The following is a 23,253-nucleotide window of genomic DNA, read 5'->3' as shown; positions in this document are numbered from 1 at the left end:
GATTACAAGTAGGCAGAGAGGCAGGCAGAGAGAGAGGAGGAAGCAGGCTCTCCGCTGAGCAGAGAGCCCAATGCAGGGCTTGATCCTAGGACCCTGGGATCATGACCTGAGCTGAAGGCAAAGGCTTTAACCCACTGAGCCACCCTGGCACCCCTCAAATTTACTCTTAACCCAAGTGAATTTAGTATATGTGCTGTCAGAGTGAGCACCTAATCCACATGAATTTAATCACAACTTAAACGTGTTGTAAAAATCCTCGTATTCTTCAAGACAGCGTTCAAGAGAAACAGTATCCTCAATATTTTAATCTTAAATTTTTTTCACTGAATTTGGACATGATTAATTGAAATCTTGCTTTAGATGGTTAAGTTTTTAAAAATGTCATACCCTTTGTTAATTATTTTTTATTTTTGTATTTGTAAAAGGGGGTGATATTCTAAAACTTCAAAGTAATTGTGTACATAAGCACATTAAGGTTTTGAAAAATATCTCAAAACAAAGAATCAGAAAGTTGGGATACTATTAATATTTTAAAGCATTATCTGATAGATTTATTTTTTTAAGTACCATAGATGAAGCCTGGTAAAATTTTACACTGAGAAAAACCATTCCTCCTTCCACTGAGTCCTAGAGTTGGAAGGAAACTTAAATGCGAGTAGTTTGCCCTTAGATTATATGAGTGGCCTAAGCTCAAACATTTAAGTCTAGGAGAACTGGAACAAAAATCTAGCTATCTTGCTCTGGTTCTAATTCTTGTTTCCAACGCTATGGCCCTCTTTTTCAAATCGATTTAAGAATGTGAGAAATATATTACAGTAAAAGTGCTATACCATCTTGTATCAATGGAGTATAATTGTAGTGAAAAGGACACCCAAGTCAGGAGACCTGAGACGGACCATCCCAGCTTTCTCGGACAATTCGATTAGCCTATCTGAGCCTTGTTTCTTTATCTGTTCTGACAGATACTATTTATAAAAGTGACAAAAAAACTGACGTGCTATTCGAAACATTAAAGATTAGATTTTTTTATGTTCAACATGCATTTTTGACTTTATTGTACATTTATAAAAATTGGCAAAATATAACAGGCATTAGCTTAAGAAGTTCACCCCATTTCAGAGCTCACCCCATTTCAGCAATTAATAGTCATTAATGTTCACTTAATTTTTGTGGTCACACCTTCTTCCTGTGTGGCTTTTACTTGAAAGAGAATGTAGATTCAGTGTTTCAGAAAGAGAGAGGAAAAGAAAACTTGTTTTGTAGCCTGATGTGTAAAAAACCTGGATAATAAGGTGAGAATTGGAGGTTGTGTGTCCCAATCAGAGCTGATACAAATGTTTTCTGTGATGCATCTTCTGGTTTTGAATCATTGTGGAATTTGGTAGACCGGTGTGTGTGTGTATGTCTGTGTGTATATAAAATATAAATTTTAAGTAAACAATACATTTTGTAACTTCTGTGAACCATGGGTCCTGAGAATATCCACAAATGATTAGAATTGTAAGCTATGGTTCTGTGAAGTCAACAGAGGCTGACATTAAAGTGAATGGAGTTCTCCATCTGTACCATATTTTGAAGGAGTTAAATATATAAGTTATAAGATTGCTTTTGCTGGCTTCCTTTAATTGAATTAGCTGGGGAATATAAGCAAGTTGCCATTTTCCAAAGTGATTCCAATAAACAGAATTTATTATCTTTGTTCTAATTATATGTAGAAATATTAGAGTCTTAAATAAATGAGTTTCCTTTTTCTAACATTATTGATGATGCTGGAAAGACTGTTATTTATTAGTACTTCCAAAAAAGCACAAGAAAAAAGGCAAGAAACAATAGTGACTTTAAAATGAATGAGTCCTGTTGTTTTAATCACTTTCTTACTGAATAAAATAAGTAGAATATGCATCTAAAACTGTTTCTTCTATTCTAGCCCCATATTTAAATACAATCTAACTAGAAGTCACATGAATCCAGGCAATTTCTTGTTGACATTTATCTGAGACAATATTGTGTATAGGTAACGAGGTTTTATCAAGAAAAAAAATGCTAATTATGAGAAAACAACAGGTAATAGAGTAAGCAACTGAAGGTTTTCTAGTGAATTCTAGATATAGTGATGAATTGATTAAAGATTAAATTTCAATTAGGTATTTTTAATGGTGTTCTCCTTTTATTATTGGTATTCTAATATCCATTATTTAGAAAATATACTTCATATCATTTTAACCCATAAATTTTAAATCTGTTTTACCCCCCAAAATATTGTTTTCAGAGCACCACAGAATAACTTTGGACAAAGGAAGCTGGTTGCTGGGGAATATCAATCAAACTGGCTATTTTAGAGTCAACTATGATTTAAGGAATTGGCGATTATTAATTGATCAATTAATCAGGAACCATGAGGTAAACTGGATTTACTCTCAAACATGTTTCAAGAGGTCAACATGTGCCATTTTAATCCTGATTCTTTTTTTCTCTTTCTTTCTTTCTTTCTTTCTTTCTTTCTTTCTTTCTTTCTTTCTTTCTTTCTATCTCATAGGTTCTCTCTGTCAGTAACAGAGCAGGTTTGATTGACGATGCCTTCAGCCTGGCCAGGTATGTTTTCCAGTGGATCTTCACAAGAAAACTGTGTCCATAAGGCTTCCTCTATAAAGCTAAATATTACATGTTTTGAATAAGAAACCTTTTAAGAACAATTTCTATCTCTTTTTTTTTTTGGTATTTGGATATGAATTATAATCACTGTCCCACACTCTTGATCAATAGTAGCCATGGGGTATTTCTGAATCAGGAGAAGCTTGATCAATTTTCACTGTAAGTTCAATTTAACACTGGAGATTAATAATCCCTTCCCAATTTCATTAATGAACTCTACAAAATGACCATTGTGCCATATTTAATTTTTGATGGAAAATACCTTCAAGCAACAGCAATTTTTTTTCCCAGCATATACCCGTATATCTTTTTTTAATGTTTTTTGAATGTGATTCATTATGAGAAGCTTGTGCTGCAAGACAGAAATAAATATTCCATGGAGTAAAGCTGTTCTGGACAAAATGTATATCAATTTTATAGCAGAAGCCTCTAGTTGTACTTGTTATGGTAATATTTATATTATTTTCATCATTAGACTTACAATGCTAATATGAATTATTCCTTGGAATAGTCATTGAACAGTTATTTCTTTAAAATAATATTGATTGTAAACTCAAGCTATTTAGTCAATGTTGAGATTAAACAGTAAAATAAACTCAGTCCTTTAAGTATTTTAAATTGTTCCACATCCAAGTACAGTTTTAATTTTAATAATCCATTGTTATTGGGCAGAAACTTAAAAATAATAGTGCTAGAAGAAGGCCCACCAAGATAGCAATATGTGGAGTAATGATTAAGATGTACCTTTGATTCTATAATAAGACATGAAGACTCTGAGTAAAGTATTCAGTATGACATGAAGATTACTTTGACATAGAAGTTTAAAAAGGACAGAAAGCCAGTAAGACAGTGTACTTAAATGTAACATTGCATTGAAAGAGAAGCAGGAAAAGGAGAGAATTATGTTGATAGCACCACAAGTAAAGGTTTGAGGACTAGAAGAGACCTCTTACCATCCACTACATAAACACTCTTAAGGGCCCAGACACTGTTCTAACTGTTGAATATGTAGCAATTCATTTAATTCTGACAACAACCTTTGAGATATGTGGATTTATTATTATTATTATTATTATTGTTTCCATATCATAGGTAAGGGAACTAAGGCTCAGAGAGGTCAAGCATCATGCCTAAATTTACACAGCTAGTAACTGACAGGACCAGGGCTTTGTCCAGGTAGTCTGGCTATAGAGCCCAACGCTGTCAACTCATTATAATAAATATTATTACTATAGATATATATTATACACACACACACTCACACACACACACATACACACAAAACTACCATTTCAAATCCTATCAGTTTTCCTATATTGCCTGGTTCTTTAATCATAATAATTTAATTATTTTAATTAAATTACTATTACTGCTAATATATATATATGTATATATATAATGTTACTAAGTGAATAAGAAATACTTATTCTTAATGTTACTAATACTTGTTATAATGTTAATAAGTAATATATAATATTACTGCATATATATATATATATATATATAAAATGAATACATACATATATTCATGTGAATTCTTATGGATTTGAAACAATGATGAGAAAGCATATAAGTAGCAAATGTCCTAAAGTTGGAGGGCAGATGAAAACTGAAAGAAAAGGATCTTTGACTCATCTTCATTACATTAGTTTTTAATGGAATATTTTATTGAATTCCAGTGGATGAATTATTTTTTTCAAAAATTAAATTTCTTTTTGCCTAAGACAAAACATTGTTTTCAATTCTAGTTTTGGAAGCCTTACATACTTGGAGTAAATAATTTAATTATCATTTATACAATTCACCAGGAAAATAATGCAAATCTCATTGAATATATATTAAAATTTGCTTTACTGATACTGAGATAGTTGTCCCATTGGTATGCAAGTGAGTAAATACAAAAATCAGATTTCTATAGGCACATGCCTGGCCATAACTTGGAGGTGAGGGTTATCATGGGTCACTGTTTCCTAGAAAAATTTCATAGTTTTGCTACCAGTCTGTTTCAGCCTTTCCGTTTCCGAAGCATAGCATGCTCTTCTTGGCTTCTTTAAAGATAGCATGTATGCCATTATGGAAATGTAGATGCAATGGCTAGAATTCCAGTAACCATCTTGAATTAAGAGGTGATGAACCCTATCACTGAAGGTGGAAAATAGTAAAATAGAAACCTGGGTTTACCATGTCATCTGAAAATCCTATGCCAATTATAATTGTATACCTTTGGACCTCTTTTATATAATAGAAATAAACTTCTAGGGGCGCCTGGGTGGATCAGTGGTTTAAGCCTCTCCCTTTGGCTCAGGTCATGATCTTAGGGTCCTGGCATCGAGCCCTGCATCAGGCTCTCTGCTCAGCAGGGAGCCTGCTTCCCCCTCTAGCTCTGCCTGCCTTTCTGCCTACTTGTGATCTCTGTCAAATAAATAAATAAAATATTTAAAAAAATAAAGAAGTAGAAGAAAAGCAAATATTTATTAAAACTTGTATTCTAGGTATTCTACTGAGGCTCTTATGAATGGCCTTGTGCAGTTTTCTCAGTAAACCCTCAGAATGGATGGTTACATTAGCCATGTTATAGCTGAGACATAGAGATTAAGGGGAGTTAAGTCACTTAGCTGAAGGTTGCACAGCTTTTAAGTGAGGGGCAGAGGGGAGATTCAACAGCTAACACTGGCACAGCAGAGCCCATGACCTCAAGTCAGAGTGACTTTGCCCATTATGTGAATTCCTTCCCACTTGCATTCCCTCTTATCTGTTGGGAATATTACTATTCATTAAAGAAAAAAAAAAATTTCACTTGCATTCCCATGCCTGAAATCTGTCTTCTCCAGTAAGGATAAGGTAACATCCTGTATGTCTGAATTGTATAGCAATTGACAATTGTCACCTTGTAGTTCATTCCCTTTCTGCATCCCTGATGATTTTTTGGTAACTTTGAAGATAGGGCTTTGTCTCATCCTTGTATTACTACTCTCGCATTTAATCTTTAGTGCAAAACTCTGTCAGTATTTATTTGTTGCATGAATTGGTAATTAATTACTAATTATTCAAACTATAAACTTTCATGCCTACCATTTTTTGTACAGTTAAGTAAACATATTCTTGGGTACTCTTATTGGAGTTGTTTTTTAAATACATAAAAGCCACATGAGTTAGTTCTAATTATAAAAGAATAAAACAAAAGAGCAATACAATGTGAAAAATTTCTTTTACTCTTTTCCATACCTTCCCATCATGTTTATCCTCCTCACAAATAAAATTGTCAATATTTGGTGGGTATCAATCCAGTCATTTTTTCTTTACATTTCCATAGCGTTTGATTTTTTTTTTTAAATTTTACAGAAATGTATTCTGTTCTCAGACTCATTTCTATAAATTAGACTGGGGAGCTTTAGTCCATTGTTTCTAATTTTTCATTATTATAAGTAAGACTACCTTGAGTACCCTTGAGTAGTCTTTTGTTGTGCATATGTATATTTTGATAGGATAGATACCTGCAAGTGGAATTGTGGGTTCACAAGGTATAAAATTTTTGATAAATATTAAAAATTGTTTTCCAAAAGCTTTACCATTTTAGCCCTCCATCAACCTTGTGTGAGAGGGTCTGATCTCCTCAAACCCTCCATGATGATGAATCATATATATCTTTTAAGTTTTTGATAGCCTGGTAGCAAATGTAAGTTGCTACCGTACTAGTTAAATTAGCTTGTTCGTCTTTGTCATACACATTTGCTATTTGTATTTTTTCTTCTGTGAATTATTACCTGATTTTTAAAAAAAAGGATTAAAAACCTAACAGAAAAAGGATAAGATATTTTTCTGAGTATATTTTCTTATATATTTTATATGTATTAAGTTATTAATTATTTTTGTAACATACACTTTTACGGTATTTTCTCTTGACTCTGTCAACTTTTTTTTTAATTTTGTGATGTATTTCATCATTCAAAGGCATTTATTTTATATGTCTAGTCATCCCTTTTATAACTTCCTAGTTCTCTGGTTCTGTCTCATTTAGAAGAGCTTCTCTTATCTGAAGATTTTGAAAATACTGTGTTTTTTAAAATGCTATTTTGCTTTTACATCTATCTATTCAGCCCTTCCTCCTCTAATTAGTTTTTGTGCACAGAATGGAGTTGGGGGTCTAATTTTCTTTCACATTAATATATATTTTTAAAATATTTAATTATTTATATGAAATAGAGAATAGGAGGGAGTGACAGAGGGAAAGAGAGAGGATCTCAAGCAGACTCCCCCTGTTGAGCACAGAGCCTGACATAGGGCTCAATCTCATGACCCTGAGATCATGACTTGAGCCAAAATCAAGAGTCAGATTCTTAACTGACTGAGCCCCAGGAAGCCCTCATTTTAATACATTTTTAACCAATTATTTCCATCTGACTTAAAAGGAGTTCCTTATTCATACATTTGAAATGGTATGTTTATCTTAATACAAGTGGTCATATTTTAGGGAATTGATTTGATTCTGTTTAATTGGTCCTTTGTTCTTTTGTGAGCTCCTGTCATATTCTAATTAGTTTATTTAGCTATATAGTGTGTTATGGTTGAAAAAGTTTTTATAAAATTTTTGTTCAAAATCTTACAGATTTTATCAACATAAATTTAGAATCAATTTGACAAAGTCGACTTAAAAATCCTCCTATAGTTATGACCGGATATGCATTGAATTTATAAATTAATTTTTAAAGAATTAACATATTTTAAAATGTAAGCTTTCTATATTAAGACATGCTACTTCTCCCCATTTATTCAGGTCCCCAAGTCAAGCTTTATGATTTTATGTACATGAATTCTGGTCATGTTATATTTTTGCCTCATTTTTTATGGTATGTGCTTCTATAGGAAATGACACTGCCTTGTCCAAGTATACTCTGATTTTCATTGCTTGTGTATAAGGATCAATCAATTGCTTGTGAATACCATTGTGTTATGACTCAGACTTTGAAATTAGTGATGAAAATGCCTAGAATTTTGTTGTTGATGGATGTTCATGTTTGGTTTTGTTTTTTGCTTTGATAAAGCATTATTAGATTGGGTGACATAAAATGAACAAGATGCAGCCCTTGTCTTCAATGAATTCACAGTCTAGCAGGGATGATACACAGTATGTAATTAATTATATTCAGTATATAAGTGCTATGAGTAAAATATTATGAAAGCATTGGGAAGTAAAGAATTAATGAGGCTTAGGAATATTATGGAGGACATCATATGGCAAACAATATTAGAAGATTGAGTTTACTAGGAAAATCCATTAAATGTTTAAAAGTAGAAGAATGAGAGTGGGAAGAGTGTGAACTAAAGGATGGACTTCTGTGAGAGCTGTTAGGATAGTCATGACTTGTGCTGCACCCTGAGTAAAGCAGGGATTGGGAAAGAGTAGAATTAGCAGCTAGAAAAAATAGAACTCTTACTGAAGCCACTTGTTAGCTTAGTATTGAGAGAAACTGAAAATTTACAAGATTTGCAACAAGAAGTGTAATTACCACTGCATTTGTATATTTAAAGCTATTAATATACTCTGAGTACAGTTTTAAGCTATAAAAGGGTGTATCACTTGATCATGGACTTGCATAGTATTTTGTTTGCAAATATTCAAAATACATGAAAATTATTTGGAAAATGTGTTAATTTTCCAAAAGAATTCAGAGATAAATTATCATCATCACCACCATCACCATTATCTCATCATCATCATCATCATCATCTTTGCCCTGGGCAGTTCTGCATTGATTTATTTATTTAGTGGCATTTTTCCTGGAACTTTCAGTTATGGTGAACACATGCCAATTTGTTGCATTATGAATATAATAACTTTCTTGGCCTGCATTACATATTTTAAAAACTTCTGTTATAGGCTATTCAGCTAAGGATCCAATGACTTAAAAAGCCTTAAGAAGTGCACATTATTATACCTTAGTTTAAAAACTTCGTTAAGGAATAAAATAGCAGTTATTTCATTTAAAATAGTAGTGTTATATTAACAACAAATATAAGGACCTGTATCTGGAGATTATGAATGTCACAAGCAGAAGTGCTCTATCGGTGGTGAGCAGCCGTGGGTAGTGCTTAATATGTGTTCGATGGGTATGTGAGTTAAAAAAATTAATAGATACATTTTTATCTACTTGTTTCAGAGTTTATAAATCTAAGATACATTAGGAAAACTGTAAATTCAGTTTATGAACTAGCGAAAATATAATGGCTCATGAAGAAGCAAATTATGAGAACATCCAAAATTCTACTCTTACATGTTTTCATTTCTGAACCCTGCTTTCAGGAGTAGTAACAACATTGTTAAAATCACCCTAACAGTATTTACAAATTGAGTAGTAGTAATCTCCTTGTGGAACTGCTTCCATCATGATTTTGTTTAAATGTTCTGCTCTGTGTGGTATGTGCATGTGTGTGTGTGTGTGTGTGTGTGTGCATGCATGTGCATACACAGGAATATTACTCAGCCATCAAAAAGAATGAAATTTTGCCATTTGCAGTGACATAGATGGAACTAGAGGGTATTATGCTAAGTGAAATAAGTCAGGCAGAAAAAGACAAATACCATATGATTTCACCTATATGTGGAACTTAAGAAACAAAACAGGTGAACATAGGGGAAGGGAAGGAAAAAGAAAATAAGATAAAAACAGAGAGGGAGGCAAACCATAGGAAACTTAAGTCCTGGGAACAAACTGAAGGTTGCTGGGGGGAGGTGGGCGAAGGGCTGGATAACTGGGTGATGGGCATGGAGTAGGGCACTTATAAGGAACACTGGGTGGTATAGGCAAGTGATGACTCACTAGATTCTGCCCCTGAAACTAATAAGACAATATATGTTAACTAACTTGAATTTAAATAAAATTCTAAGAAAACGTTCTTCTAAGACTTCTTGATGGCTCTCCTGTACCTTGTTTAAAGCTACTCCTACAAAACATGTGTTGATCTTTCTTCGGTCAATGCAGAAAAGAGCCTGATGTGTCTGAAAAGCAATTCCATGCCAATAAGCTTTTCATATTTTGATGGCTAGTTGTTTAAAGGTGGTATGCTGGCCTTTCATAGATGAAATTGAGAAGGAATGACTTAAACACCTTTTGTGAGAAATCGGTGGGAGGCTGGACCTTTTGTCCTGATTTCCCATTGTGTTCCAGAGATAACGAGACTACCTCACTTCTGCTGAACACTGCCATGCAAAAGCTGGTTAAGGATCCTGGGTCCTTCTGATACTGTCTTCTGCTTTATAAATTCTGATTTTATGAAAGATGTCTAGTTTTGGAATTCTTTATTCAGAATTCTTTATCCCTTTCCTTTTTTAAAGTACTGTAAAATCTCAGCATTAACATTTTCCTTTCTTACTTGTGTTTTATAAGGGAATCATGAGAGTCATTAATAATAATAGAATACTGATTAAAGTGTATTTTATATTGTACTCACTGAGAGAAGGATGATTCTTTAGTTGTTTGTATTAGGCTCATTTGGGAGAAGTATCCATGTATGATTATATTCTTATTTATCTTCTGTTAAGCCACGAGAATGTGTGTGCAAGAGGATTACAATTAAATATTTATGCGGTCCTGAAAGTGATAAAATTGTTTATTGCAAAATAAGAATTATTGTTGGCTCTATGCTTCCAATCTTCTGCTATTGACCAAAAGCTATTAAAATTAGCTTGTAGTTATCCTCTCAGACTTTCTAACCAGTGCAGATATTTCCATGCTATGAGGAGTGACTCACAGTGAGTACATTTAGGAACCTCATGGCCATCCCTGCAAAATCACAATATTTTTCACATCTCTGAGGCTAAGGAAGCATTCTATTAATTGATTTGTCATCATTAGCTAATGCTTCTCTTGAGACATACAAAAAATCACCTTAGAACCCTCTCATTCTACACCTTTCTGCATGCAATTGCTTTAGAATTCATTTCTGAAAGACCTCTAAATTAGTCTTAGTTTATGCAACACTTTGCCACCAATAAATGTTAAAAATACTTTGAGAGCATTTTCAGGATATTTTACTGTAATGAGAGCTCAGTGTCTTCAGCTTTCTTCCTATGATAGCCCAGTAAAAGCCTGAAGTATATTCCTGAATTTTCATGCTAGACTCTTCCTGTAGGCATACCCTGATTTGTTCAAGGCTAACGTAGGGTAACACATTCTGTTGCACTTTCTTTTTAAAAATCAGTTAAGTTACAGACTATTGCCTGGGATAAGGACTTGGGTGGAGGTACCATCTGAGGTATTTCTGAGAAGTACAATCCTCCTGAAGAATTAGGCGGAAGGCCTGTGGCTCTTGAGGAGCCAAACTTTCTTGGAAACTTAAGTTGCACTGCATTAAATCAAGGGCATATTTGTAACCTTCTGCTGCCAAATTGACATTTCAACTCTGTAGGTTAAAATGCTGTAATATTAGTGCCTAATGTCTGACAGTGTTGAGTAGCAGATGGGAGAGAGACGTCTTGACATCATTCTGTAGTTTTGTGCCATTTTCATGACAAACAGCATTCAATCTTGAGTTGCAAAAGTGTGGGTGATATTTGTAGGTTGCATGGATTTGCCATTCTTTTTAAAGATTGAATAGTCTAAATTTCCAAAGCAAGTACAGATTTGTTTGAATAAGTGTATATATTTATGCTCCTTAGTATCTCACACATTAAAAATAATTTTTATAATTCACACTGTAGTTAGTACTGTCTAGTCATATTTAACACCAATTGTGATTCTTTTATTTCTGTAAGAATTTTGAAAGCTAAGCCTGAGATTCCATAAGAATTTGCTTTAGGCTCTCTGACCTTCCTAAGAATTTAACAATAATTTACTTGGGCAGAGGTATATAAATGGTCCCTCCAAAATGCCATTTATAAACACCAATTTTCCTTGAACAGATATTTGTAAGGCATACTTTTAAAATAAAGGCATGACTATTCCTCTGATCTGGGATTCCTGAATTGAGATTGTTTTATCTTAGGGTTTCTCCTTTTATGAATTTGAGTTATCCCTTCTGCAGCTTGCTGGAAATCTTTTGCATGTTCAAGTACAGTGCTCCTTTGAGTGTGCTCTGAAAGGCCACCTGCATCAGAATCTCTGGAAGTATTTTATTAAAAATTGTATATTACCCAGGCTGCCTGGAAACCTGCATTCTGTGAAGCACTGCATGTGATTCCAACACACACAACAATGTGAAAACTGCTCCTTTTGAGTCCCAGAGGGTATTTATGGCATTAGGTTAGGCAGACAGGTACTCATTTGAGGCTGGGAGGTCTGAGACAGGCATCCGTAATAACAGGAAGCATGGTTTTCTCTGGATCCTGGAGTCAAGAGTGACCATTCAGCAATCAGGATGTCAGGGAATCAGTTATAAGGACTCAAAAACATTTTTTTTTTAATTCTTACTATTAAATATGTTATTGTTTTAGATATTCTACCTGACAGCTATAAACAAGCTTCATAATCTGGGTGTCTCTGAAATCTTCCCAAGAATGGAAAAGTACTGGAGGATTCTCATGTAATTAGGAAGGACCTTTATGTTCCAATGCGTAGACTGGCATCTATCAGTCATGCATAGGCATGTTGATCTATAAGGTATTCAGTAGTTTTCTCTGGTCTAAGGCATGGCAGAATTTTCTTGCAAATTAATCTGGCTTCTACACCTGGAATAATCTGCAAATCTATTGATAATGCAGGTAAGCAAGAACACTTGAGCTATCTGAAACAAGTGTTAACTGAGGGGTATCTTCAGGGTTTTTTTGTTTTGTTTTGTTTTGTTTTTAAGACTTTATTTATCAGAGAGAGAGAGAGAGAGAACAAGCAGAGGGAGTGACAGGCAGAGCAGGCAGAGGGAGAAGCAGGCTCCCCACTACAGACTGAATCCCAGGACCCTGGGATCATGACCTGAGCCAAAGGGAGCCGCCTAACCGACTGAGCCACCAAGACGTCCCAGCCTCAGGTCTTGTGGTTACTCTGTGGCATCAAGGAAATCAGAAACCAAGAAAGATAAAGGAAAGAAAGGAAAAGTAAGTAGGTTGCTTCAGCAAGGAGTATGTGATAAGAAAGAAGAAAATGAGAGCTTTGAGGTGGATTCAGTGTGTGGAAAAATTAAATGAATCCTTCTGGTATTTGGCTTGTTAACGGAAAGGCTTAATTTTCACAACGAGCTATGTATACGCTGGCTCCTTTCATCTTTATTATGATAAATGATAAAGAAGTCGTTAAAATGAAGACTGTATGAATATATGTATTAATACTGGTTTTACATCAATTATTTGCTGCTTAAGGTTATTTTATGATAGTTTCTCACCTTAGAACAGAGATGCGAAGAGGCCTTTCTGATTGTCATCTTTCTTAACAAACATGCTAATCAGCCAATGATAAAGTAAGAGCTGCTCCTGTGTTTCTCCCAGAACTCAAAAGAGTCTGTTCTGGACCTCAGCAGTTATTTACCTAAATTGCAGCACTACCGTGGTAAAGAAACTTGGATAAAGGTAATGAAAAGTAGGCATTTTACAGTGGTTTCTCCTTGTCATGAAAATATATAAGATTCATTTTTGTATTTGAGGCAGGAATAATTTGGAGAAGAGGGGAAAGGAAAAGAAATTTAGTTCTAACATTATGTGCAATGAAGGTGAGTGATTAATTCAAATTAACACACTCTTGCTTATGAGGCAAATCTTGAGGCCTTTGGGAGATGATTTGAAATACATGATGTTCTTCCTTAATTGCATGCAATTTGAACCATTATGTGTGGAATGCTTCAGATGCCCTTACGTGGAATGGAGTACCAGTGAAGAGGTCTTCACTATTTTGGATGTAAGAAAACATCAGATTAGGAAAACCTGCCTCATTACAGCTGTGCCAAAGCCTTCTTTAATGTTATTGAAAGATATGAACACAGGCCAACTCAGAAGCTAAGAAGCAGTGCTGGGACCTGTGGAATCAGACCACATTTGACTCTCAGATCAGATTTTTTCCTTCCTAAACGAGGAGTGGCCTGAGTGCCATTCACTGGAGCCTCCAAAGGGAAGTAGGTAGAGGTTTCCTGTTGTTTAGCTGATTTACCTAATTAGGATGAGGATTGAACAGTTCAGTATCAACTCTCCAGGTCACCAGGTGGTTATGCTAACTGAAAGAGGAGAAAATAGAGTTTGTAATAAGAAAGTGTTGGTCTTGCACTCTATATGGGACAAACTCAAGTAAGACTAATAGGCCCTGAAGAGAATAATGATTGAGTATCAGAGTTTCAAGTGGGTGCTAACTTAAACACACTCTAAGTTAGTGGAGGGTTCTTGGGAGTGCTATCAGAAATGCCAAAGTAGAAAGGACCGCAGGTGAAAGTAGTTGGTTTTGCATTCCCCGTGTGCAAATGTATTGGAAGTTAATTGTGTAAGTTGGGGGGAGATGATGAATTTTACCCAATGCAGATTGAGGGAAATGTCACTTTTCCCTTTTCCACCAATAGTGAGACTAAAATCATTACAGAAAGATAGTTACTGTGCAGAGCAGTTAGACCCCTTGCCTCCTAGCTTACTAGATTTTAAAATTTCCATCTTTGTAGTTTCTTAGGTTTCCTATCCATTTTTTAAATGTCACTGCATTCTCTTGAATTTTGACATTGATAGACTATCAGTTACTTCTCAGAGTATGTGCGTAGAGTTGAGAAATCCATATGAAAATTTGTGTCTCAGTAAATGCTAAAGTAGCATGTAGGGTATTTCAATATACAGTAGGGTATTTCACATACATAGGGTATTTCATATACCATATGAAAGTTAATGAGTTTGTTGACTAATAGGTAAATGATAGATACATGTTTGAAAGGCGGGTGGAGAACAAAGAGCCATGAGACTTATTTCATATAATGGAATCACTGTCTTTGGGTTCAGAAAGATTATTTTGTCATGCTTATTTAATATAAGAAAAGTGATAAGAATTTTGAAATTTGAGAATCATAGCCAATGTTTACTTAAAATAAATTCAAGTGATTTCTCTTAGTGAAAGGAGGGTATTACTGAGATAAATATTTTATACACATGAGTAACATGTTAAATAATTATCACATGTAACAATAACAGGCTATAAGTGTTTGATGAAGAAATTTTCAAATAGTCACATACTTCAAAGATATGCCACATTAAGAGGAAGGTAGAAACATACATTCTTTATTTTTTAGTCTAAATTTTATCATAAGAATGCATAGAAACTAGTAGGAAAATCTTTCAATAGTTACTTACCTATTTGTATGTGCTATTATTATTGATTGTGTACTTTTTATTGTAGGTAAGTTAATCGGTTTCTAGAGTGCATACACATATTAAAATGAACGGTGAGTTCTCCTTATCCCTAACAGATAAGTGATGTGAGAGCATCTTTCATAAACAGGCAAATGGAACTAATGAAAAGAATGAGAAGCACTTCAAAGAGCTTTTAGTGGGGTGTCTTTCTTTTTTTTAATTTTTGATGCTTGTTAGTACAGATAATTCACAAATGGAAAATGCTGTAAAACAAAGTTGGTCAGCACGCTGTTCTAGTTTTGTAATAACAGCTTTTTACGTTTGAAAACATGGATGTTGCAAATATACGTAGATAGGGATGGAGTGGTGATCCCAGATGGCTTATCTGTAATGCAAATTTCTTTATTCAACAAATATTTAATGAACACTTACTGTATACCAGGTAGTGTTACAAGACACTAGAGTGAATAATAGTGAACAAAAGAGCCAGTCTCCACCCCCCACCCCACACCCGCCCAAAAAGAGCCAAAGTCCCTGTTTCATGAGCTTGCAGTGTAGAGTGACTGCAGTCAGATTATCACTCAAACAAATATATCTTAGATGGTGTTATTTTTACAGTAAATAAATAGTGAAGCAAAGAATGGGAGTGTTTGGAGAAGTGGCACAGAGAAGGAATTTATTTTAAATATGGCAATGAGGGAAGCTCTCACTTTCCAGTTGACAATCTGAGCAGTTGACGCTGACCTAAAAGAAGTAAATAAGTGAACTACCCAGGAATAGAGCTTTCCAGACAGAGGAATAGCAAGTGCAAGGGCCCTGAGGTGGAAGGTACTTGGCATGTTCAAGAGAAAGAAAACAGATGGATGTGGCTCTAATGGAATGATAAGGGGCAAAGCAGGATGAGATGAGTTTAGGGAGTTAAAAGAGTACTGATCATGTAAGACCTTTTATTGTAATTGATTTAATTTTTACTTCTCTGGCAGTCAGTGATGTTGAGAATCTTTCCATGTGTTTACTTGACATCTGTATATCTTCTTTTGTGAATTATCTATTCAAATCTTTTGTCCATTTTTTAAAAAATTTGGGTTGTCTTATTATCGACAACAAGAATTCCTTAAATATTCTGATACAAGCCCGTTATTCAGATATATGTTTTGCAAAATTTTCTCCAGGTTTATGGTTTGCCTTTTTATTTCCTTGACTTGTCTCTCAAAATTGAATGTTTTTAACTTGAAGAGGTCAATTTTATTAATTTTTCTTTCATAAGATGTGCTTTTTCTGACTTATTTATGATATCTATGCTAAATTCAATAACACAAAGTTTTTCTTCTACATTTTTGGCCAAGAGACTGGTAATTTTAGCTCTTTTATATAGTCTGTGACCCATGGTTAGTTTTTGTGACTGATGTAAGGTAGGGGTTATTTTTAGCTGTTTTCATTGCAGATACATTGCAGCACCATTAGGTAAAAAGACTTCATTTTTCTCTGACTTTCCATGGAAGTTTTGTCAAAAATCAGTTGACTGTGTAAGTTATACATCTATCTTTTGGACTCTCTAACCTGTTCCATTGATTTATAAGTCTATTGCTATGCCAATACTATACTATCTTATTACTATAGCTTTAAAATAAGTCTTTTAGGATTTTGGTTGAGATTACTTTAAGAATATAAATCAATTTGGAGAGAATTGCCATCTTGATAGCCATGTCTGTGGCTTAGCTCCTCATTTGTTCAGGTCTTTTAAAGTTTTCCTTTGCTATGCTTTGTAGTTTGCAGTGTGCAAATCTTACATATCTCTTAATAAATTTATTCCTGTATATTTTATCTGTTAGTTATTATAAATAAAGTTGTATTTTTAAAATTTTGCACTGGAGTTGTTAGTTGCATAATTATATACACACACACACACATCATGGATTGATGAACTGAGGCCCACATGCCAGGCACTAGCTATTGTGAATGAGCTCTCATTGGAACGTAGCCAGGCCCATTTACTTATATATCGTCTATGGTTTCTTTTCCATTACAAAGGTAGAGTTAAATTTTTGCGACAGAGACTGTGTAGCTTGCAAGCCTGAAATATTTACCGTCTGACCCTTTAAGAAAGAGAATGCCAAACCTTCATACTTAGAAATATCCTTGAGCTTTCTATATTCACTTTATGCCTGCAACCTTGCCAAATTTGCTTATTATTTCTTACAGTTTTTAAATAGTTTCTAGAGTTTTCTACAAGCATTGTAATGTCTTTTAAAAATAACAGTAGCATTACTTCCTTTCCAATATTTATACATTTTATCTCCCTATCTTCATAAAATAGTTTTGAAATGCTCTCTACTATATGGTCGTATGGCTATGTATATCATAATTAACCTAAACATATTTATATTATTGGAAATTTAGGATGTTTTCAAATTCTCACTTATGAATAACTCTATTAAGAAAATTTTTGTGCATGCAGTTTTTATTATTTATTTGTTGTTTATGAATATATATTTTTAGAACTTTGATTATTGAGTCCATGATTGTAAACATGATAAATAGCAGTGAAACACATGGTCAAGTTGCCACTAAAGATGGACACATTTCTCTCAAGAAGAGTAGAGTGTTTTCTAGTGTGGCTATCTTAAAATTGATATTATTTATTTTACTTTTTATAGTATTCTATTCTCTAGACCAAAATAAGCTTAAGGAATATTTATTTTGTTAAAAGTAAATTGTTCCCCCTTCCCTAGTGTTTAGTTTATGAAATTATAGTGGTTAAGATCATTAACTCTAGATTTAAGATGAATGTTAGTCCTAGCTTCAACAAAAATGTAACTCTGAACAAGCTACCGTCGTCTTAATTTCGCCAACTACAAAGTGTAGATAAATGGGTACCTAGATTAGAGTTTTATTTTGAGTATGAAATGAGATTATGTAATAAATATTCTGTATAGTCCTGGGCCCAGTAAGTGCTTAATCAATATTTTCTGTTATTACATGACCCTTCCATGACAGATCAGCATCTATCATGACATTCAGGGGACAAAAGATATTGAACTGAGACTTTAGACTAGAAAAGTAGTTAATTCAGGATATACCCATTTTCCCTTAGTTTCACCTCAGTTTAAAACATATCGTTAAGGACTGATTTTATTGGAAATGTATACCTATATACTCAAGTAAAAAATGTGTCCCAAGTTTAATTCAAGTCCATTCTGATGAAGTTTTCTACTCTCAGTTTTCATTCCATTTTATCTTTCTCTATAACATACTCTCCCTTAGCTTTCTTTGGGTAACTAATATCATTGTAATCTAGAATCCTCCTTCCAATATACACCATATGGTTTTAAGTATGAAGGTTGCATATTAATACTAAATTTAGTCACTTTGATGATTAAATGGATAAAGGACATACAAAGAATTGTGGATAAATGTAGCTTCATGATGTTGAAAGCAATTAATCTGTTAAAAACAACATTCACATATAAAACACACTTTTTTTATAGTTGTTAGAAACGCATGTATTTCATTTGTTCATTAAGTGAATGTTTATGAGGAACCTACTATGCTGGTGTATTATATTAAACATATGAACTATAAAATTTAATAGGATGTCATCAAATGCCTTAGAATTTAGAGAGAGACTATAATCTCACAATTATCTAGTGTAAGATTTTATCTAATGTAATACATTGGTCTAAAATATTTAAAGTTTTTCTAATATAAATGTTAGGTGTTTTAAGAGCACATCTAAACACTGTTTTAAAGGAGTGATCACTTCTGGGTGATATGCTCACAGTCTCCTACTGCTCCACGGAAGAAGTAGCAATTGGGAACTTAGGGCGATCTTTGAAAAACATGTGAAAGAAGGAAACAAGGAACCTCACACAAATGATGGCATGATACCTGCATCCGGGATTACCTGGTAATAGATCTCAAGCATTTTTTTAAAACAAATTATGATATATTCTTTTTTTTAGACTTTATTTGTTTATTTATTTTTAAATTTTCTTTTATTATGTTATGTTAGTCACCATACAGTGTATTATTAGATTTTGATGTAGTTTCCATGATTCATTGTTTGGGTGTGACACCCAGTGCTCCATGCAGTGTGTGATCTCCTTAATACCCACCACTGAGCTAACCCACCACTGGGCTACCCAAACCCCTGCCGCCATCTGCTCTGAAACCCTCAGTTTGTTGAAAAGTGTAATTCTGGTGTAGTTGACATACAGTACTGTATTAATCAGGTATGCAATACAGGGAGTTAACAGTTCCAAATACTACTCAGTTCTCATCAAGTGTACTCTTAATTCCCTTTCACCTATTCACCCATCTTCCTACTTACCTTCCTTCTGGTAACCATGTCTTCGTTCTCTATATTAAGGAGTCTGTTTCTGGTTTGTCTTTTTTTTTTTTTTTTCCCTTCTTTGTTTCTTTCTTAAATTCCACATAATAGTGAAATCACATAGTATTTTTCTCTTTCTGATTAACATTATACTCTCTAGATCTATCCATGTTGCAAATGACAAGATTTCATTCCTTTTATGGTTGATATAGATAGATGATAGATACAGATATAGACATAGGTAGATACTAATTCCTCTTTACCCATTCACCTATCGATGGACACTTGGGCTGCTTGCTTTCATACTTTGGCATTTGTAAATGATGCTGCAATAAACATAAGCGTGCATATATCCCCATAAATTAGTGTTTTTATATTTTTAGGGTCAATACTGAGTATGGTAGGGTAGTTCTATTTTTAACTTCTGGTAGAATCTCCATACTGTTTTCCACAGTGGCTGCATCAGTCTGCATTCCCACCAACAGTGCATGAGGTTTCCTTTTTCTCCACATCTTCACCAACACTTGTTGTTTCTTGAGTTTTTTTATTTTACCCGTTCTGACAAGTGTGAGTTGATATCTCACTGTGGTTTTGATTTGCATTTCCCTGATGATGAACAATGTTAATCACCTTTCATGTGTCTTTTGGCCATCTGTGTATTTAAAGAAATATCTGTTCATGTGTTAGGCCCATTTTTTTTTTTTAATTTTTTAATTTTTTTTATTTTTAATTTTTTTTATTTTTTAATTTTTTTTTTAATAAACATATATTTTTATCCCCAGGGGTACAGGTCTGTGAATCACCAGGTTTACACACTTCACAGCACTCACCAAAGCACATACCCTCCCCAATGTCCATAATCCGACCCCCTTCTCCCAAACCCCCTCCCCCCAGCAACCCTCAGTTTGTTTTGTGAGATTAAGAGTCACTTATGGTTTGTCTCCCACCCAATCCAGATGCTGGCGAGGATGTGGAGAAAGGGGAACCCTCCCACACTGTTGGTGGGAATGCAAGCTGGTGCAGCCACTCTGGAAAACAGCATGGAGGTTCCTCAAAATGTTGAAAATAGAACTGCCCCATGACCCAGCAATTGCACTATTGGGCATTTACCCTAAAGATACAAACGTAGTGATCCAAAGGGGCACATGCACCCGAATGTTTATAGCAGAGTGTTAGGCCCATTTTTAATTGAATTATTTGTAGGGTTTTGGGTGTTGAGTTTTATCAGTTCTTTATATATTTTGGATCCTGACCCTTTATCAGATTTCATCATTTGCAAATATTCTCTTCAATTTGGTACATTATGTTTCAATTTTGTTGGTTTCCTTATGTTTCAGTTTTGTTGGTTTCCTTCGTTGTGCAGAAGCTTTTTATTTTGATGTAGTTTCAATAGTTTATTTTTGATTTTGTTTCCTTTGCCTCAGGAGACATAACTGGAAAGATGTTGTAGCCAATGTCAGAGAAATTGCTACTGGTACTCTCTTTTAGGATTTTTATTATTTCACTTCTCACATTTAGGACTTTAATCCATCTGGAGTTTATTTTTGTGCATGGTGTAGGAAAGAGATCCAGTTTCATTTTTTTGCATGTTGTTGTCCAGTTTTCCCAACACCTTTTGTTGGAGAGACTGTCACTTTCCCATTGCATATCCTGGCTTCTTTTATCAAGGATTAGTTGACCATGTACATGTATATTTGTTTCTGGGCTTTCTATTCTGTTCCAATGATCTATGTGTCTATTTTTGTACTAGTATCATACCGTCTTTATTACTGGAATTTTTAAAGATAACTTGAAGTCTGGAATTGTATACCTCTTCTGATTTTGCTTTTCTTTTTCAAGCTTGCTTTGGCTATTCAGGGTCTTCTGTAGTTCCATACAAATTTTAGGGTTGTTCTAGTTTTGTGAAAAATACTGTCGGTAGTTTGATATGGAGTGCATTAAATGTGTAGATCATTTTGGTAGTATAGCTATTTTAACGATATTTCTTCTTTCAGTTCATGAGTGTGGAATGTTTTTTATATCTTTGTGTCATTTTCAATTTCTTTCATTATTTTTATACTTTTAGAGTACAGGTCTTTCACCTCTTTGGTTAAGTTCATTCCTAGGTGTTTTATTTTTTTGATACAATTATAAATGGGATTGTTTTCTTGATTCCTCTTGCTGCTGCTTCATTTTTAGTGTATAGAAATGCAGCAGATTTCTGTACACTGATTTTGTATCTTATAACCTTATTGAATTCGTTTATCACTTTTAGTAGTTTTTTTTGTGGAATAGTATCATGCCATTTACAAATAATGTAAGTTTTCCATCTGTCTTACCTATTTGGGTGCCTTTTTTGGTTATCTGATTGCTGTGGCTAGGACTTCAATACTATGTTGAATAAAAGTGGTAAGAGTGGGCATTCTTGTCTTGTTCCTGAACTTAGGGGAAAAGTTCTATTTTTCCCCATTGAGTATGAAGTTAGCAGTAGGATTTTGATGAAAGGTTTTTATCATGCTCAAGTATATTCCCTCTGAACCTACTTTTTTGAGGGTTTTTGTCATGAATAGATGTTGTATTTGTCAAATGCCTTTTTTTCATCTGTTGAAATGATCACATAGTTTTTATCCTTTCTCTTATTAATGTGATGCATCACATTGACTGATTTACAAATATCCAACCACCCTTGCATCCTGGGAATAAACACCATTTTTTTTTTTTATTTCCAGCATAACAGTATTCATTATTTTTGCACCACACCCCGTGCTCCATGCAATCCGTGCCCTCTATAATACCCACCACCTGGTACCCCAACCTCCCACCCCCCGTCCCTTCAAAACCCTCAGATTGTTTTTCAGAGTCCATAGTCTCTCATGGTTCACCTCCCCTTCCAATTTCCCCCAACTCCCTTCTCCACTCTAAGTCCCCATGTCCTCCATGCTATTTGTTATGCTCCACAAATAAGTGAAACCATATGATAATTGACTCTCTCTGCTTGACTTATTTCACTCAGCATAATCTCTTCCAGTTCCGTCCATGTTGCTACAAAAGTTGGGTATTCATCCTTTCTGATGGAGGCATAATACTCTATCCCCAGGGGTACAGGTCTGTGAATCACCAGGTTTACACACTTCACAGCACTCACCAAAGCACATACCCTCCCCAATGTCCATAATCCCACCCCCTTCTCCCAAACCCCCTCCCCCCAGCAACCCTCAGTTTGTTTTGTGAGATTAAAAGTCACTTATGGTTTGTCTCCCTCCCAATCCCATCTTGTTTCATTTATTCTTCTCCTACCCACTTAAGCCCCCATGTTGCATCACCACTTCCTCATATCAAGGAGATCATATGATAGTTGTCTTTCTCTGCTTGACTTATTTCGCTAAGCATGATACGCTCTAGTTCCATCCATGTTGTCGCAAATGGCAAGATTTCATTTCTTTTGATGGCTGCATAGTATTCCATTGTGTATATATACCACATCTTCTTGATCCATTCATCTGTTGATGGACATCTAGGTTCTTTCCATAGTTTGGCTATTGTGGACATTGCTGCTATAAACATTCGGGTGCACGTGCCCCTTTGGATCACTACGTTTGTATCCTTAGGGTAAATACCCAATAGTGCAATTGCTGGGTCATAGGGCAGTTCTATTTTCAACATTTTGAGGAACCTCCATGCTGTTTTCCAGAGTGGCTGCACCAGCTTGCATTCCCACCAACAGTGTAGGAGGGTTCCCCTTTCTCCGCATCCTCGCCAGCATCTGTCATTTCCTGACTTGTTGATTTTAGCCATTCTGACTGGTGTGAGGTGATATCTCATTGTGGTTTTGATTTGTATTTCCCTGATGCCGAGTGATATGGAGCACTTTTTCATGTGTCTGTTGGCCATCTGGATGTCTTCTTTGCAGAAATGTCTGTTCATGTCCTCTGCCCATTTCTTGATTGGATTATTTGTTCTTTGGGTGTTGAGTTTGCTAAGTTCTTTATAGATTCTGGACACTAGTCCTTTATCTGATATGTCATTTGCAAATATCTTCTCCCATTCTGTC

The 23,253-nt window shown here is 34.6% G+C and overlaps 1 protein-coding gene across 1 annotated transcript in view; it reads left to right on the top strand.

The window, feature by feature from the left end:
• The window catches only part of TRHDE (thyrotropin releasing hormone degrading enzyme), a 389,311-nt gene that overhangs the window by 300,592 nt on the left and 65,466 nt on the right, over positions 1 to 23,253 (top strand). The window contains exons 11-12 of the mRNA XM_032347011.1: positions 2,270 to 2,400; positions 2,537 to 2,592. Coding sequence (XP_032202902.1) covers positions 2,270 to 2,400; positions 2,537 to 2,592 — 187 coding nt within the window. The remainder of the gene's footprint in view (positions 1 to 2,269; positions 2,401 to 2,536; positions 2,593 to 23,253) is intronic.

The sequence above is a fragment of the Mustela erminea genome, chromosome 6 (genome assembly GCF_009829155.1).
Source record: "Mustela erminea isolate mMusErm1 chromosome 6, mMusErm1.Pri, whole genome shotgun sequence".
Taxonomy (NCBI): Eukaryota; Metazoa; Chordata; class Mammalia; order Carnivora; family Mustelidae; genus Mustela; species Mustela erminea.
The sequence above is the reverse complement of the archived record's forward strand: the minus strand, read 5'-3'. Positions and strand labels throughout refer to the sequence as shown.